Here is a 20,067-nt window from a genome sequence, read left to right on the forward strand (position 1 = left end):
AACAACTCTAACACTACAAAAGTTCAAGTCCAGAGTTTTTACTGATAGTCAAAATAGATACTTTATTGTGAGCCTTTATAAAATAAGAAGAATGAAAATAAGGATATCCAGTATCCACTAGCACAGAGTAAATACTGCCAATTCTAAAAGGAAGACTAAGGGTTCACAGAGTAATGAAACCACAGTAAGATGAAAATCCAGTAGACAAACTTTATAAACTGCAGGTCTGTGTCCAGTGTCTGCATCACATGGTGGTGTGGTGTTAGCTTCGGACGGCTCAGGCAATTTCGAACCCTGTTGCCTTGCGAATGTTAGCCCACCTGACTCCTAAGCTGCTTCTCCCAATGCCTGTGGACTTCCTCAGTAAATGGTCCCTGTTCCTAGCATCGCAATAAATTATTTATTTATAATTTATTTAGCAATAAAACTTCCCGTGCTAGATGACCTTTAATCTAAGCCTTCAATTTAAGACTTCCATCATTTTTAATCTAAGCCTCTTACAAAGTGTATGGGAATGCAGAAAAATAATAATTTTTAATTTATTTTAATGTGTAATTTCTTTGCCACAATATAAGTATCTTTCAAGACAATTCTTAATGGATTTCTTGTTCCCATGTGAAACATCACACTAATAGACTTTATTATCCACAATCCTATGAGTTTTCTGGTCTTCAGCACCAGAAATCACCACCAGAATTACCCACCAGGCTCTGGTTATATCATTCTCCAGTTTCTCCAGTGCATGTCTCAAATTGTCTTCAAAACCAGTTAATAAATGCTGCTGAGACTTATTTTCAACCAGTAATTTTTATTATAAATCTTACTTCTTGGTGCCAATCTTGCATATGTGTGTGTGTGTGTGTGTGTGTGTGTTGTGTGTGTGTGTGTGTGTGTGTGTATGATATGTGTTTGTGCCTAAGTGTTTGCATGTGTGTGTGCATGAGTACGTGTGTATATTGGAATTTCTATTATTGACAAACACCTTGGGGAAACAATTTTAAGGGGAGAGGGGCTGACTGTGACTAAGGGTTTCAGTACACAGCCCAGGCAGAAGAATGTGGTAACAAAAGTGTGTGTTGGCAAAGTGTTTCACCCTTCATTCCATTATTGGTCCTCCCTCACAGGGTGAGTGGGGACATTCAGGCAGGGTCTCCTCCACTTAATTTCCATTTCTGGAATGCAGACACCATTAGAAGTGCCTAATCTTACAGGCACTTTCCATCCAATCAAGACCATGGAGCCCAAGGACATTCTTTCATTTCTGCCTCATATTTGGATAATGTTTTGCATTGTATGTGCTCAATACATATATAGCAACCATCAGAATGAATGAGTATCATGTTTGTGCATGCAGGATTGTATAGGGCAGGAAGCTACAGTGAGAACATGGCACTGGAGTGCACAACGAAAATGGGAAAGGAGAAAAACAGGCACATGGAGAAACTACAGCTTTTCATTTTCCCTCCTCCTTCTGTTTCCCCAACTGTTCCTGTCTGAATACCAAACTGTATCATCTGAAACACTTCTCCGAGCTATGATTTATACTCATAAATAACTGGCAATATGCTTAAAAATCGTGGTTCAGTATGTGTTTAGGTTTTGCAAAGCTATCATATATATAATATATATTATATATATATATACATAGTAAAATGTATAAATATTACTTTACAGTTGTGAAGTGAATAAAGCTGGGTAGCTAGTATGATAATGATGATCATATTTAAAAGGTTAAGTTTCCTTCAGGGAAATTTTGGTTTTATCAAATGACTCAATGGACTCTAAGGAACTGAACTATATAGCTAAAATCACAAGGGACCAGGTGACCCCATATGGGCCTGGTGTGAGTACAAATACATGACACTGATGTAATAATTTGCTACAGCAGATTTTTCTAGTTTATGGAAATAAGCATTTCTATAACGCATTTGCAGCTCAAAATGTAATATAGTGGTCATTCAATTAAAATGTAATATAGTGGTCATTCAATTAAAAGTAGTACATTATTTTATACTAATTTTTATTGTTAAATATAGTTTTCTAAAGAACACAACTTCCATAGGGCAGAGTTGAATTGAAATTCTTATATATTTCCCCAGTTTGCATCCCAGTTTCAGGATTCTAGAAAATAGAATAATTGCCTTCTTTGGCTTTCAGACACTGGGTTTGTTCATGATAATGTGTTTGCTAAGGGGAAATGGGCAGATAAAAGGATGATGATGGGGATTGGCTAGATTCCTTGTCATTCATTCCATCCAAAAAGATGAGGTAATAGAAAAGAAATGGAAAGAGAACCAGAGAAACAAATCCAGGCAGAATGGTGAACAAGCAAGGAAGAAACACATACATAACGCAGGAAAGTATAAACAAGACATATTGATATTTTGTAAGATAAGGCTCTGATATAGGATGTGCCCAGTCCTATATCAAACTGCGTTTTCTGGAACCCCTAATGGATAAACTGAGGTGGGTAGGTCAGGGTAATGGGAGTAAAACTGTCAAACAATAGAAGCATTTAAACGGGGGCATGAACGTTCCATAGACTAAGGAAAGGCCGTGCCTGATGTGCAGCAGCACAACCCGCGCTCCGCCCCCTTCACGGCAGCTGGGAAAGTAGCACGCCTGCTCGAGGGTCTGTGTCTAAGTGAGAACATACTTGAGAGGTTGAGAATTAAAAAGAAAACACATGAAAGAGAAAAAGGAAGGACGGAAACAGAAAAGGCCACGTTGAAACTTTCCAGGGTAGAGAGTCCGGCTGACCTACTGGATGCTTACAAGCCAACCTGCACTGTCTTTCTGCCCTGTTAAATGTTAAAGCCATGACTTTGGTTCTGTGCTTTTATAGCCCCCTCTACAGCCTTTTTTCCATCCCCTCATGCCTTTCACCTCCTTTCGAATGGCCGAATGATCCTTTACTCTTGAAAAGCCCCAAAGAAGCATTTCAAAGGATGATGGTGAGAATCATGTTTTGTGGTGAAGTAATGGCACTCTTTGCGTGTCCTTTGCTCCAGTTTGCACGGTGAGGACAGCTGTAAGGAACGGGCAGCCAGGAGGGGCCGTTCTTAATAGGTAGCTGTACTGGCAGGGGCACACTCCTCACTCCCCACTCCGCCTTGCTACTAAACTCCTCCAGTTGTACCAAATAAAATTTTATTTTAGCTGAGCAAACCCTCACACTCCAAGATCTCAAAACTCTGAAAAAGAATTCCCATCAATCACCTATGAGTAACTTATCTGCAACTAGCTGAGTTTTTTTTTAAAGTTTAGTTATGGAGCATAATATTTTTTTTTAAAAAAGTTGCAAGGCCAGAGCAAAGGTGCCTTATTCCGTATCCTTAAACCATTTATCCCCTGGTTTAGTAAAGTCTCTACTATTTTTCACCACAATTCTTTTCAGATGTCTTCTTTTCCAGGAATGAAGAGAGAATAGAAGAAGGAAGTAGAAGATGAATGTGGGTTCCGTAGACAGATGCTGCTAAAATATAATAATGTAAAATGGGATGTCTTCTGATTTGTTCCTTCTCTTTGCCTTCTTGTTAGGAAAACTTCAAATTCCAGTATGCAGTAAATATGAGCAAGTGCACCTGTGCAGGGCATGTAGTGCTCCAAGAATTTGTCTGGAAAGGATCCAATGAGCTATTTTATAAGGATCCTCTTTCAGGACCAACGTTCCCCAACTGTGCACTGCACAATACAGCTCAGATCTTACGTGGTTTAACATCAAGTTGTTAGCCCCTGATCAGCATATTGTTCTTTCTTTTTTCTTTCCTTCTCGCTTGTTCTCTCTCTCTCTCTCTCTCTCTCTCTCTCTCTCTCTCTCTGTCTCTCTCTCTGTCTCTGTCTTCCCCCTGTGTGTGTGTGTGTGTGTGTGTGTGTTTGTGTGTGTGTGTGTGTGTGTGTGTGTGTAGCATATCCACCATATCTGGAAGTAAGTGTCCAGAGAGAACTATGTGATATGAATTAACTGAATCTACTGTTCTTAACTACTTTGGTCTTATGCCATATTGACAGTTGTGTTGGCTAGTTTTATGTCAACTTGACACAAGATAAAATTATCTGAGAGGAGGGAAACTCAATTGAGAAAATGCCTCCAAAAGATCATGCTGTAAGCAGAATGATAAGGAATTTTATTAGTAACTGATGGGGAAGGGTCCAGCCCACTGTGGGTGAGGCCACTCCTGAGCTGGTGGTACCTAGGTTCTATAAAAAAGCAAATTGAGCAAGCCACAAGGAGCAATCAGTAAGCAGCACCCCTCCATGGCCTCTCTACCAGTTCCTGTTTCCAGGTTCCTGCCCTACTTGAGTTCCTATCTTGACTTCCCTCAGTGAAATATGATTTGGGAGGTGCAAGAGAAATTCCTTCTTCCCTATGTTTCATTGGTAATGGTGTTTCATCGCAGTAAGAGAAAGCCTAATTAAGACGGTGGACATCTCGGTGGCCAAGCGTCTCAATTGCTTTCTGGGCCAGGGCCCTAAGGAGAATCACTGACTGAGATTATATTCCAAGCCAACTTCTTTTTCCCTTTATTTTATGAATTCGTAGGAAATGACAGCCTTACTTACCATTACCCAGTTCCCAAGAAATGTTGTACTTTTTGCTGGCACTGTACTTCAACAGGCTCAGGGCACTAGAACTGTTCCAGGAGTTATTGGGATTACGACGCAGTGCATTTAGAGCAAATATCAGGTGGAGTCCAGAGCAATCAGCAAAGTTATAAAGTTTGTCTAGAGACCTGGCTGGGAAGAAGCAGAGAAAGGCTTATAACTTTCAAATCTTAACAAAAGGAAACTATTAGCTTCTACAGAAAGCCTTTCCTGATACTGAAACTGCACAGACAGACAAGCTTCTGAAAGAGAACTTTACCTGCTGACATGGGATGCATTTTGAGGTGATTTGGGGAAAACAGCTCTCAGAATTTCAGACAAAGCTTGAAAATTGAAAACCAAGCCTAGCTCACAGGGCATTCTACTTGGTAGAATGGCTGATGTTTAAAAGAGGAAGATTTCCCAAATTAGCTGGCTTTCTGGATTTTTGAAAAAAAGAAAAAAAAAACCCACAAAAGTTCTAGACCTTTTAAAGTCTGCATTGTGCTTGCCTGACGGACAGTAAGCACATCACGGTGCAAGGCCACAAGAGACGAGCTGATCGTCTGAGAAACTGCACAGAGCGCCTCACTCTGGTGCACGCTTCCAGTGTTTTGGAGAATGGCTATTCTATAACCATTTTGGACTTATGTTCATTATCAGCTTAAACACAGAAAACAGTGACTTGATACCAAATGTCTCATATCTACTGCCTTCCTTTGTTTTCACTGTAGCCACCCTTGTCTGGCTCCCACGCCCATTCCCATTCATTAGTACAATGCCCACTTCTTTCTGGTTGCTCTCTCCCTGCCAATCACCTTCCCTTTATTACCATCATCAATTTCTCTCACTCCTGTAAACCTAAATCAGACCAGAAAGTATGCGGTAAGATTGTGTCTTCTAGATGCCACAGGGAAGCTACCCACTAAATCTTGACAATATGGTGCTAAAACAAGAAGGGAATGGTGACCATACAGTTGGTGTGCCAATGTGGATAGGCAAATGTTCATAGGGCCCTGCCCCCATAGGAAGGACTATAATCCCTGACACATGGCTGCCAAGAGAAGGAAAATTGTCTTTCTCAGGAATGAGTGCCTAAATGGCTATCTAATTGCATGTTGACCCCTAAAAAATATACACACAGGCATATTAAATGGACCCAGTGGGTTGCATTCATATATGCACTCCATGTACATCTAAAAGGAGAATTTTTAAAAAGAAGCCTTGAATTTGAAAGATAATGTGGGCGTGACATGGGGTGGGGAGGGGAGGCAGGGTTGGAGGGAGAGGATGGAAGGAGAAATGATATGATTATATTTTAATCAAAAATTTAAAGAAGAAATACAAGAAAAAAGAAATTCATCCAAAATGTATGATGGAGTTTTAAAGAGCATGGGAGGAAACCTGCCCTTGTACCTAGCACAGTCACACTCGACAGCGCTGCTCACTTGCACTTGTGATAGGACCTCCAGGCCTGCTCAGGGCGGATAGAAGGAAGACCCAGTGGAGGAGGTAGAGAAAAGACTGAGGAGCTGAGGAGGTTTGCAACCCCATAGGAAGAACAAAAATATCAACCAACCACACCTCACCAGAGCTCCCAGGGACTAAACCACCATCCAAAGGGTACACATGGAGGGAGGGACCCATGGCTCCAGCTGCATGTGTAGCAGAGGAGGGCATTGTCTGACACCAATAGGAGAAGAGGCCCTTGGTCCTGTGAAGGCTTATTTCCCCAGTGTAGGGGAAAGCCAGGGTGTTGATGTGAAAGCGGGTCCTGCTAGGTTAGGGGGAGGGGGAACTCAGAAAGGGGATAACATCTGAAACGTAAATACATAAACTATCCAATAAAAAAAGACCTACAGGAAACTTTTAAAAAGAAAAAACTCAAACATTTTCAGGTTTAACTTGAGATTTTTTTCAGTATCCCATTGTGTGGACGGTGAAACTCAATAAAAGAACAGGGTAAGAAACTGTGCAGATTAAACATAGTTTAAAGAAAAACATCATCATGTAAGATCATCAGCAATAACTACAAGATCGCGCCTACGACTGAGTAAGTAATCCACTGTCATGCTTTCCTTTAGAAAAATGATTTTATCAAAAGGGTCCCTCACACCTGGAAATTATCACACGTGACCCCCAGTAGTTTGACTATCAGAGGATTAGAAGAGGTCCATTGCGAAGCCCTTTCATACATGTGCCACAGAAGGTTAATTATGTTGACAGAAAAATATTTCTTCATCCAAAATCCTTACAATTTATCAGCTCCACACCGACAGGTGCCTGCATTCGCACGTGCTAGTTTATTCATGAGCTAAAGTTACATAAAATAGTTACAATAGACGTATCCAAATTTAGTATACATGGCTGGTAGTCATTTTAGATGCATAGATTGCCTTTATTTCTCCTTTTCCTAGAACATATTATGTGCACATAACAGTGTTTCATGTAAATTAGGTAAATACACATCAAACACAAAACAGTTCAATCTGAGATTTCATGGGTTGATGGTTCAAAGTAAGGAAAAAAATGATCTACAAAAAGATCAATTCAAGATAAAGAAAACGCTAATCAGAACAATTTTAATTCTCCCACGAAGCCCTTCAGCCCAGCATGGTATCTGACTGTCCCCTCGGATGAGCTAATCACCTCACACATTCATTTATGTTAAGGTCTTGAAGAGGTCTTACAACCCAAATAGTGTATGTTCTATAAAAGGGCCTGCAATGAAATGGAAATATAAAAATGAAAGAGGTCAAAGAGAGACGTACAATAACGATTCTAAGGAGTCCACTCTAAAATGTACTAGAGCGATGCATGCATTTGAGTGAAGAGACTTCAGCAGGTACCTAACAAACACACGTCTTCCTTGGAATGATTCCCCCTTGAGGTCCATCCACATAAGCAGGTACTTAGAAGTTGACTCTCCTCTCTCCGCCTGAGTGTGCTAGTGGCTCACAGGAAGAGAGTTCTAAGGAGCACTGTTTCACAGGTCAGGGAAGAGGCGGTGCAGGTAGAGGAGGATCTAAGCAAGCATCCATAGGAGTGGCGATCTCGATGCTGAGAGCCAGTGCTCTGAAAGCTCTTGAGACTTCAGTGTCTACACACAACACACACAAGGAGTGGCAGGGCAGCGCAGGGAGAGGGGAACGGAAGAGCAAGAACAAGAACAAAACAAACAAGAACAAAGCCATGCAGGTTGAGTCTTAAAAACCACGAAGAAGAGCGCTGCAGAGCAGTGATGTGCGGTGCTGCTGACTTCATTCCAGAGAGCAGCAGAGCAGGGAAAGGTGGAGGTGGGGGAGGGCCACTGAGTCCATCAGCAGGGGGACTGAGAGTGAATGGAAAACTCAAAGCATATGTAGATAGAGAGCAAAGACTAGACTCCATTTACCTAATCAAGTTCTGTGGTAATAACAGAACTACTAGAAAAATAAATCAGAAGTATAAGAAGTTTATTTTCTTAAGTTTAGATGATATAAACCCTCTTTTGGTCAAAACACCATTAATTCAGTGTCATTGAATGTATTGGGATTGGTAGACAAATATCCAGGAATGCAAACTGAGATGAAAATCATTGATGATTTCTCTGAGATTTCTTAAGGTTCCACACTTAAGACACAACCCAGACAAAGAACAGTTCAACCAACAGTCGAAACAAAATATGACACATGCTTATTTCAAATGTCTGTTGAGCACCTACCACACTATGTTTTAGAAATTGTCCTTCTCTCATTTTCTCTCTAGACATGAGCAAAACAGGCAGCAGTCCTTGCTCTCTTCAAATTGCACTCAATATGGCTGCTGGGAGAAGTAGCGGAGTGGGAGGAACCAGGAGCAGCTCCGGTTAGTATGCCCCTCTAAATACTCATGACTGAGAAAGCATCACTGGAGGAGAGATGTGAGAAAGAGCATCAAGTCAAGTGGGTGAATATAGAAGGAATTCAACACAAGAGCCACAGGAAGAGCAAAGGACAGGACGTGCCAGGCTTGACCAACATGGGGGAGGGACAGAGGCCAGGATCGCTGTTCCAGAATGAGTAAAAGGATTATGAGATGAGGTTACAGTGGAGCAGCACCAGGTAACAAAGGGCCTCACTGGCTATTGTAACAACGTTGGCTTTCACCCTGAATGCCTCTGGAAACACTAGACTTTCTTGAGCACAGCCCAACTCGAATTTTAAAAACACTAGAGTTGGGGCTAGGGAAAACACCCAGTCAGTAAAGGGCTTGGCATGCAAGCCTGAGCGGTTGAGTTTGGAAGGCCAGCACCCACCCAAAACACTGGGTAAGGATATACCCATAATCCCACCACTAAGGAGGCAGAGATGGGAAACCCCTAGGGCTTATTGGCCAGTCAGTCTAGCTAAACTGGTGAGTTCTAGGTTCAGTGAAATATATGTACCAAAATAAAAGGTGGAGAGCAATTTAGGAAGATACGCCATTTAGACCTCTAGCACCTGCACACAGGTAAACAGAAACACACATAGACATATACATAGACACATACATAGATACACATATAGACAGAGAGGTACAGAGACAGACAGACAGACAGACAGACACGCACACACACACACACACACACACACTCACACACAGGTCACTGGGGTGAGCTGAGAGGCTAATGGGTAAGAAGAATAAGCACGTACTTATACTTGGCCCGAAGAGTTTTAAGATCCTGGAGGTTGATGAAAATCTGTTCTCTGTTAGAACTTCCCACCATTCTTTGATAAACTACATTTCTCATGTCCCCAAATCATTACAGGCTTGTTGACTCTGTCTGGTATGTCCTTTCTCCTCATTTCTTCACTCTTCATAGCAAGATCAGTGGTTTCCTATGTGGGAATTTCTGACTTGCCAAGTGGAGACATTGCACTCTGTTCTGCTTGGCTCTTTATCTGTTTCTATCACAGCAATTAGCTAGTCAGACTTATTGTTCAACTCTGTCTTTCTTTCTCAAGGCAGACTGGGACATTTGTTCTCCCCTTTTAGCATCAGTTCAGTATCTGGTGCATAATAAACTTAATAAATACCTTACTTAACCGGTGTTATTTTGAAGCAGTCAGTGCCCCAGCCATCCAACCTGGGCTATCACGGCTCCCTGTTCATTTCCTTTAGATCTTGTCTGCTGCTCAAACTGTTAAATTCGTTCAGAAGCAGACTCATTCATTGTTTTAAGTGTCAATCTAGAGTGAACAATGCCATCGAGCCCTAGGTAGTCATCTTACAGAGACTTTAAAAGGAGAAAAAGCAAGAAAATGAGAAAAATGAAGGAAAACTCAGAGCAAGGCACGCTGAGCAGACTCCGCCTACTGACATTCGGAGCTGTACGTCAGTTAAACTTGAAATCAGTTGGCTTGGTGAGTACAACCGACGAGGACATTTAATTGCAGCAATTAAGAGAGAGAAGTCTGAAAATTGCCTAGGAGAGCATGGCCACTTTGAAAGGGTGAAGATAGCTTTAAACTGAGACTTAATGTCTCCAGGTTAGTCAGGGCAATGAAACCATAACTAGGATATAAAGAACTCAGCATAAACGCCCGCATTTCACCAAGACTGGCGGAGGAGAATGAGATTTTGGAAATGTCTGTGAATAAAAAATGACAGCACTATCAGAAGACTCGGGGCTGGAGAGTAATTGTCGCATCAATCACTTTAACTAGATTAAAGGGAACACTGAGTGCCCGTGAGTACAGCGGGTCTTCTGGATCCCATTAGGAACCATCTCAATGATGACAGGAGGGGGTCACAGGAGACCCTCCCATTAGCGAAGAGGCCAATACTGCTTTTAGGAAATGTGCTCCTAAAACAAGTTTCCAAAGTGTCAGTAGTAATTCTAGAGAATAATTTGGAATATCTATTAAAAATGTAAATACTCCAAACACACATGTATACACACACACACACACACACACACACATGTCTAGGCATTTTTATATAATATTTCTTAATATACACACATATAAATTTCTAACCTGTACACAATAGTAAGAAGTATTCTAGAAACAATTGATTTCTAGCACAAATGAAGATTCCTAACACCATTTCCTAGCAAACATGCTAGGGCGACTTGGAGAAATGGCTGCTAGGGCCAAGCTAGAGCTGGTGTAAGATGTTTCCAGGAGATTTCGTGGTGACAGAGTTCTCGGAAGTGATTAAACATGACAGAGCTCATAGCAGCCAACTGGAGGAAATCCTTCCTCTCAGAACCAAAGCTGAGAGACTTTTAACAAAATAAAAGGTGTTATATGTAGGGGCATGATTCTGTCATGACAGAGGGCTTGGGACACAATTCCTGCCTCACATCCATCCACACATCATCTAGAAACACTGCTTTTGAGACTGGGTATGAATGCCACAGCATGGGGCCCTCTGCCTTTTCCAGCTACTTTACCTAATGAAGTGTGTGGATCTATTCTACTGCTCCGTCTGCTACTCACAGAGGTAACCTAGTAACATCTAAGGGGAACTCCATCACTTGACAGGGCCACCCTTCTTGTAATCAGGGTAGCCACATAATAGATCTCACACATCCTCTGTTGTGTGCACAGGTGCCAGAGCCATTCGATTGTCCCCAATCCTCTGTATCCCTGGGCACAGTGAATCACTGTTATGATACACATGGGCCCATATTAGTAAATATAGTTAAAGGAACCATGGGTAGAGAGCATATATCTTAATTATAATTTAAGACTTTAAAAATATAACAGTAATAACATGGTGGAGTCTGACTTCTAGGCATAACAATGGGATCCCATGTATATGTATGTACATGTATGTAGCCTTGCAAATGCAGCACTCTGAACCTCTACACAGACACTGAACTGGCCTGAAGTCTTTCTTTCCCATCAATTCTCCACTGCCACCAATCAGACTCTGGCACGTGCAATCCTATCTTGATGTCTCCTGCTTAGGAAAAAACTGTTGTGAATGAGAGTAGAAGTGGTCCAAGGAGACAGGTCGTGGGCTGGGAGTCTGGAAATGGCTAGCATAGCAGCCAGGAGAGTAAAGGAATGGGGTAAGTGGCATGCATGGAAAAATTCCTGATAGGAGGTGACAGTTCACTTGCTGAAGATTTGGCGGTAGTGATGTGAGAAAACACCCATCTGGGCAGAGGGATGAAGTTTTACTATTTCAAGGATTGAAAATATGCTGGAGGAAACATCTACAAGAGAGCACAGTTTTAGGTTATGTGACGCTGAATGGAGACCCTGAATCAAAACGGTAAGCTGAGTGCGGTAAACAGGTAACTAAGAACACATGGTGAGAGAATAAACACGGCTGAAGGGAAGTTTGGAGAACTGGATACGTACAGGTCTTCTGAGGAGCTTGAATGTTGAATCAAGTCAACTCTGTTACACTGGCAAGAGTTTGTTAAAAGCACCCGAAACTCTAAAATATGGGTTGGAGCATCTGGTTGGATGCTTCAGGTATTTGAAGTAAATGCCTCACTGGACACCAAATGTTTTCAAGGTGGCTTCCTAGTAATGGTACTATCCACATTGTGTTAGAAAACGCTGAAGGTGCTCCTCCCATTCGAGGCAATAGATAATCCCCTAGCAGTTGTCCCCACTAGTGTCCTTGCCAATGGTCAAATAACTACAGTACATTAGAATAGTTCAGCATAACCCAAGGAAGTAAATAAAAACAGTACGCAGCCAAAGAGTTGTGGGAATTACCAGGAGGAGCCAAGGATGTGCTCCTGGAACTATTTTAAAGGCGTTTGATCAAGAAACTGAATCTTGGATCACTTTCTTGGATATAAGATTTAATGTCCTGGCAAGGATCATTGGGGATGGGGCAAAATTAATGCTACTGTCACGTTTAGAAGTCCAGGAAGAGTTATGACCATGGTGAACAAAACAGCAGGGTCCCAGTTGCACTAACAGATGATCCAGGGAGACCTGAGGGGCTGAGACGTGCCCGTGCTCAAATGGACACAGTAAGGCCAGAAGACAGCCTGAAGACTCTGTGACAGAGAAAATCTAAAGGACAGTGCGGCCGTTACATGTGTACACCTGTCACCTAGTGCTTGGCATGAACCTCTTCAGTGGAGGATTTTTAAATGTTTGTTTTGGGTTGTGATTACAGAGATTTCAACCCACAGTTCCAGACTTAATTACTGTAAAGCGGGACATAGGAACTCGCAGAAAGGAAACTGTTTGCCTCACAGTGAACAAAGGAGAAGGGACCAGAGCGCATCGAAGTCCTACTCCTTGAGACTTACTCTCCCTAGGCAGGCCTCACCTTCTAAGGTTCCCAAAACTGCCTAGACAGGGCCACAAGCTGAAGACACAGCACTTAATGCGAGAGCCAGTGAGGGAAGACCCCACAGCCAGTGAGGGAAGACTCCACAGCCACACCTCAGTGAGGGAAGACCCCACGGCCACACCTCAGTGAGGGAAGACCCCACGGCCACACCTCAGTGAGGGAAGACCCCACGGCCACACCTCAGTGAGGGAAGACCCCACGGCCACACCTCAGTGAGGGAAGACCCCACGGCCACACCTCAGTGAGGGAAGACCCCACGGCCACACCTCAGTGAGGGAAGACCCCACAGTCACACCTCAGTGAGGGAAGACCCCACGGCCACACCTCAGTGAGGGAAGACCCCACAGCCACACCTCAGTGAGGGAAGACCCCACAGCCACACCTCAGTGAGGGAAGACCCCACAGTCACACCTCAGTGAGGGAAGACTCCACAGTCACACCTCAGTGAGGGAAGACCCCACAGTCACACCTCAGTGAGGGAAGACCCCACAGTCACACCTCAGTGAGGGAAGACCCCACAGTCACATCTCAGTGAGGGAAGACTCCACAGTCACACCTCAGTGAGGGAAGACCCCACAGTCACACCTCAGTGGGCACTATTCAGCAAGGCTGGGGTGGGCATGCTGCTGAGAGGAACACCAAACTCCTAACAACACTGACGATGACCTGTATCTGCAGGCAAATGCTGGGCTTGTCAAAATCATGAAGATGATTTGGGAAAGGGGTAAGCAGGGACATATCCAGGGCTTACTTCCTAAAAGTCAAGTGTTTAGCAAGATCAGAGGGACACCAGCTGAGCTTGACGGCCAGAGATTATGGAAAGAGTAAAACATGACATCCCTAGAGGCAAATTCACAGACAGAAAAATGAGGCTGTGTAATTAAGGGCTATACTCGCCCCAAAAGAAACAAAAACCAAAATGGAGGGTGGGATTTATAAGACAGTTGCTGTGAGGAAACGTTTCAATCACTTGGTAGTTCCTGGTATAGAACAAATTTTCAGATAGCAAACCTTAAGAAATGGTCAGGTCTTTAGGAGAAAGTTGTAGGATTATATATTATTATAATTCTCCTTCCCCAGAAGGGTCTGTAGCCATCTACTCAGGCTGCTAAGTTGAGGAAAAGAGATTATGCAGACACTGAGAGGATGCCCAACCAGAGTGGGCTGTGATACTGGGAAAAGTGGAGTGCGACTGTCACGCTCATTGCAGAGTGCAGCAAATATAGAGGTACATAACAAACAGAGGCCCAGAATTCGCCTAATTAAAATTAGATGTCTACCATTTGCTGACTAATTTGATTCACGAGCAGAATGGGGCTGAAAAAGAGGTGCTTCGTGCCTTGAACATGGCCACAAAACACCAACCATCCACATTCAAGTTCTAGAGAGAAAATGTCATCAGTAATGTTGACTATGAGACTTATTATTGAAAACTGAAATTCTGAACACTGTTCAGCTGTGTGTTGTTTTTTCCGGTGGGCGTGATCTTTGGATATATTGGAGCAGGTCCCAAGAGCTCTAAATGAGAGACAAAATAATTCAACATTAGTGCTCTGATCATCTTTTACTAGTTCTCTTTGGCAAGGCTAATGTTTGAGAGGAATGTTTTTATCTGCTCCACATGTCCAGCGGTGATTGTGATTGGGGAAAGCAGAGGCTGGAGAGCCACAGCTATTAGAACAATCACTACCACCAAAAAAAAAAAAAAAAAAAAGGATCAGGCCAGGCTTGCTCTGCCTCCTGGCACTCGTGTGTGCTTGCTGGTGTTGCACATATGGGAGAAAGCTCCCAGGCCACTATCTGCACAATTAGATCAGAACTCTGGTGATGACTCGGGGTCCCAGCTCATCCCGACCCCCATTCACAGCTAATTGCATCCTCTTTGCTTTTGCTCACCATGGTGCTGGTGGGTGAGGCTGGCCAGGGAAAGCAGCAGGGCAGATGCTGAAGTTTAAGTGAAATCAGGTGTTGCTTTCCCCAAAGTGAGATCTGGGAAACGTCAGCTGTTAAGTAATAGATACTGGCAGCCAGACACTCAGCCTTTCCACTGGGCTCAGGCTTGGCTCTCCCTACCAGGAGGACTTGGGCTTTCCCCCTTTCTCACACTGCCTCATCTTCTTTATCCCTTTAGTGTTCATTGAAAGAGAATTTCCATTTTGTAGATTTTCATCTAACATAATTCTTAACACGTTAGAAATGGGAGGATTGGGGATAAAGGAATTCACAAGGGCCCCGACACTCTCTAGCACTGATGATGTCTGAAGCTTCCGCCTCCAGAGAAAGTACAAAGGATGTTTTTTGAGGAGTGGGGAGAACAACTGAATCCTAACAACCCAGCAGAAACACAGCACCCACATTTGCTAAAGTCAAATTATCCCACAGAGTCCCATCTTCATTGGGGAATGCGTCTTACCCTTGGATCCACCTCACATTTACCCAGCTGAAACACAGATCATTGAAAACGTGACTGTGAGGTCAGTGATGCTGGGTGCTGCTATGGTCTAGCTGGAGCAAACACAATCCATAATGAAACCCAGCAACACTTGGCTTAGTTGATGCCCAAGGAAAAAGTTAATGGAACAAATTCAGCCTTTAAAATTCTGACAAACTAAACACAACCACAAGGAAAGGTCCTGGATCTTAACTAAGAGTCTTCTACACCCAGCCCTTTTCATTGAACACTGCATCTGCACAGTCTCAATAGGCTTTATCTTGAAGGCTTTATCTTCTGCCTTTAGCTAATATTTTAAACCAACAGTGAAAGTTAAAGAGCGAGGGACCTGTTCACATCTATGCTGTCAAGTAGCTTTATCTAAATGTCTTGTGTGAGTTCCAAACTACACAACATAATCTCAGAAACCAACACAATAAGCTTACTTCTCCTCTAACTCCCCAAGTCGATGCCTGTCAGCCATGTCTTAGTAATCCTGAAATTATTACATGTTCTTCCCTGTCTGTCCTCTGCCACAACTCGGTTGGTCATACCGTCCATCTTCTAACATCTTTCCTCAGGTCCTTTCCAGTACTACTCAGCTTCAACCCACTGAATTCTTTACCCGAAGACTTGCCATGCATCTTCAAACCTTTCTCTCTATCAGAGCTTGTCCACACTTCCTTGGCAACAGTTACGCAGACTCTAACCACAAGGAAACCATCCTACAAATTCACGTTTGGAGATATCCTACAAGAAGACGAATCTGTATTCTTAAAACATGTAATAAAAATGGGAACATCACCAACGTCACTGTGGTAGACGTAAAGAACATCTCTGAAGGAAACGCAATGGTAAGTAGGACCCTTTGGGGTATCTAAGATTGAGAGGGTGGGGGGTCTGTTTGCTACCTTTCATCTTACTGTGCTGACTGTGAAAGCATGTAACAGCAGTTGTATAGTGTGTGACGATGGGTCACTAAGCTATAACAAGTGTCAAGTCCAAAAATACTCAGGACAAATGGCGAACTGCGGTGCTTATTAGCCTGCTGCTAACAGTACATGCTGGCTTCCAGGATCTCAGCTTGCAAATACTTCTAACAGAGTCTTTGGTGGGATCGTGGCTCTGCTTACCCTGACCTTCCATAAATGTCTCCAGTTCGTGGGCTCCCCTTCCCCCAGCTTCCTATTCCTATGTAACTGAGCCACTTTGGCCATGCGCTCACTTCGCTCTTTGTCTTCCTCTTTTGGTTGCATTGACCCACACTGTCTTCTTCTCTTCCTTTGCTCTCTCCCACTGAACAGACAAGTCCATCTTTCCGCCATGTTCAGTAGCATTTCTCTGGACTTACTCACATCTAAAACAACAGCTTTTCCCTCAACCATATCTTGGAGTGGACATTTCTCACATTATACTTATATAGTATGGTATTACATACTTATGCAGTGATGGTATAACGGTTACTAAGAAGAATGCTCTTATTAATAGGAGGGGCAAAAAAATAGGAGATGCCCTTAGTATTTAGCAAAAAAAATATAGCTAAGAAAGGAATTGATGGAATCTAGTCTTTCAGTTTTTCTCAAAGTTTCAATATTTCAGAATTAAAATTTGTGGAAGAAGGAAAAAGAAAAGGAGGAAGGGAGGGAAAGAGAATGGGAGGAAGTGAAAGGTGAAGTAAGGAAAATAGGACTGAAGGGAGAGAGGAAAGGGGAGAGAAAGAGATAGAGAACATTGCTAAACTGAAACTTTCCTGTTAAGATATGTATGTATTATGTATATATGTATGTATGTATGTATATATGTGTGTATGTATATAGTTATATGTCCATATACATATACACATATATAAACTAAGAGAATTATTTAAAGATTAAAAAATAGGAAACCTAGAAGTATACAAAATTCTACATACTTATTACATACACAAACTTAATCGAGAAGAATTAAATAATCCACATATATCTAATACAGTTGAAGTCATGATAATCTACCAACAAAGAAAATTCAAGGAGTGGAAAACTTTTACTTACGAATTCTAACTTTATATTATATATTTAAAGAAGTTTCAGTGAACCGAATGCTTCCTCCCTGAGGACTCACTTTCATGCTACCAGAAGGTGCCACAAGGATTTCCAAGGGGGAGAGGCACCAGCACTCCTTCCTAGCATGACCTGACAACCCTAAGGGTGCAGCAGTGGCATGGATGCCTTGGGGTAACCAACAGCTCTGTAATCGAACATAGACCCGCTCAGCACCCGGGAACTCGATCTGGGACTAGAAACCAAGCTATCACCAAGTGTTACCAAAGCCACAGATATTAGAGGAGAATCTACCTCTTAACTAAACAACCATAATCCACGACAATTTACACATTTGTCCTTACGCCTACAGATCAGTGTAGTCTTCACCCCTCATCAGGGAGACTTCTCTTTGCAAAAGATGACACAACCAATCAAAAGGCAGAATTGTGGAGCCCCCATCCCAGTGGATACAAAACACTCCTGCACCTAAAGCTCAGGGAAGATTGTGGAAGAGGGGAAAAAAGACTTTAAGACCCAAATCAGGAAGTTTGCTGTCAGACTGTGTGTCCAGTAACGCCAGAGGCTACACCTATAAGTCTCATTAACATGACGGGCCATGACATGGCTCGAATAAGGATGACACCAATAGAAATGCCAAAGTGGGCGTCGGAAATTCCATGAGGTCTCAACCCTACACAAAGAACTTCAAGCAATTAGGATATGCCAAAAGCAAGGAAACAGTCTTCTCTGGGAGGAGTTCACCACTTGGCGTCTCAACACCAAAGAATCAGGCATCAAAACATGCATACAGCTAACATTGTACAGGTCATATTTAGGAACACACACATATATATACATACACATACATATATGTATACACACACAACACATATATATACATACACATACATACAAATAAATGTATATATACACACACAAACATATGTATACACATGTATGCATACCAATGAAAAATTGGTCATGAAATTGAAAGAAAACAAGGAGTATACAAGAATGTTTAGAAGGACGAAAGGAAAGGGTTAAATTATGTAATAATCTAAAAATAAAGACAAGTAAAAAAGAATTGAACCGTTTCATACATGTATGTAACACACTTTTATTTACTTTCATTTCCGGTTACCCTCTCTAATCCTCCTTTCTCTAGAGCTGAAGTCCCTCTTCTCAGCAAGTTCTCCTCCTCACTCCATCCATCTTTCTGTGTGTGACCCACTGAGATTCACTAAGGTTGCCTGTATGATCATGGGTAGGAACTTAGACAACGGGGCCTGCAAAACTTAACGGCAATCTGATTTTTTACAAAAATGCTAAAAGCACACAAATGATGCTGGGAAAACTAGAAACCTACATGTAGAGTTTCTAAATAGAACTCCAATTGTTTAAGAAATAAGGCTGAAAAATTGATATATAGCACCTCATCAATTTTAAAAAGTTTCTAAACAGTGAAGGGAACTCCCTGAAGAGGCAGCCAACAGAATGGAAGAAAAGCTTTCCCAGCTATATATTCAACAGAGGCTTACTTTCTAGAATTTACAAAGAACTCAAAACCAGGCAACCAACCAGTCAATCAATCAATCAATCAATCAATCAATCAATCTAATCAACAAACAGAAGTTGGAACTGAACAGAGTTCTAAAATAATTAAAAAGTTAGTTAGTTATTAGTTAGCTAGTTAGTTAGTTAGAAAAAGAAAAAAGAATACAAATGGCCAATAACTATTTTTAAAAGTAATCAACATTCTAAACCACCATGGGGATGTAAGTCAAACTCCTTGCACTTCCCTCTCATGGCTGACAGAATGACTATTCAAGAAAACAAATGGCAACACCTGCTGACATGCGTGATGGGAAAGGTTCCTCCTAGTTTACCACTGTGGGTGAGGGTAAACTAGCACAGCCATCATGGAAACCAGTGTGGATGCCCCACCCCAGAGGAAGGTTATGGGAGCAACCACTTTCTGACTGAACCTAAGATCCATTCCATGAGATAGACCCCATACCTGGTACTGCTAAAGGAGCCAGGGACCTCTGGGTGGATGATTCCTAGGGCTCGGAGTAGAACACAATACTATTGTCCTGCTAAATGCACACAGGAGTAAGATGGCTCCTAAGGGTTTATTTTTATACTCATAGATCAAGACTCATCAGGGAAGCATCTCCTTGCAGGCTGTACTTAACACTTGACTCAGCTGGTCAAAGTGCAGAGAATTAAAAGGTGCTGGAGTGCTCAACCCCCAAAGTTACGAAAATATCACACCCAGGGTTCCTGGATCTGAGAAGACAGGGTAGGAAGATTTAAGAACCAGAGGAGGCATAAATATTAGGGGTATTTTCCAGAAACTACGGGGCAGTTGCTCACCTGAACTCACAGTGATTGCAACAGCATACACTCAATTTACACAAGTTTAAGCCAGAAAATTCCAGGGCACAGAATTGTGAAGAACATGTAGAAGGAAATTAAAGGATCTAAGAGTCAGGATGAAGTGATGACAATGGGTCAAAGTTGTCATAACAACAAGAGGGTCCGCGATCGGATCTTGAGAATTGAGTAAGAGAGACACGGATTTAAAAAGGGTCTGTAGTGACTCTGACATTCTGGGTTTAAAACGAAGGCCTTAAAAAATGACTTCGCTATAGAAGGACACAGGGACAAGCCAACCACAGCTAAAATAGGTGAGTTCTGGGGGATACCAAATCAGATGTGGCAGGATATGCCTGGCCACAAGGTGGCATTCACAGC

At 42.4% G+C, this 20,067-nt stretch overlaps 1 protein-coding gene across 3 annotated transcripts in view; it reads right to left on the reverse strand.

Moving 5' to 3' along the window:
- The window catches only part of Hpse2 (heparanase 2 (inactive)), a 1,004,606-nt gene that overhangs the window by 250,796 nt on the left and 733,743 nt on the right, over positions 1 to 20,067 (reverse strand). The window contains exon 4 of one of the 3 annotated variants that reach the window (XM_032892000.1): positions 4,564 to 4,737. The exons of the other annotated variants lie outside the window; for them this stretch is intronic. Coding sequence (XP_032747891.1) covers positions 4,564 to 4,737 — 174 coding nt within the window. The remainder of the gene's footprint in view (positions 1 to 4,563; positions 4,738 to 20,067) is intronic. 3 annotated transcript variants of the gene reach the window in all.

This window comes from Rattus rattus, chromosome 2, assembly GCF_011064425.1.
Source record: "Rattus rattus isolate New Zealand chromosome 2, Rrattus_CSIRO_v1, whole genome shotgun sequence".
Classification (NCBI taxonomy): domain Eukaryota; kingdom Metazoa; phylum Chordata; class Mammalia; order Rodentia; family Muridae; genus Rattus; species Rattus rattus.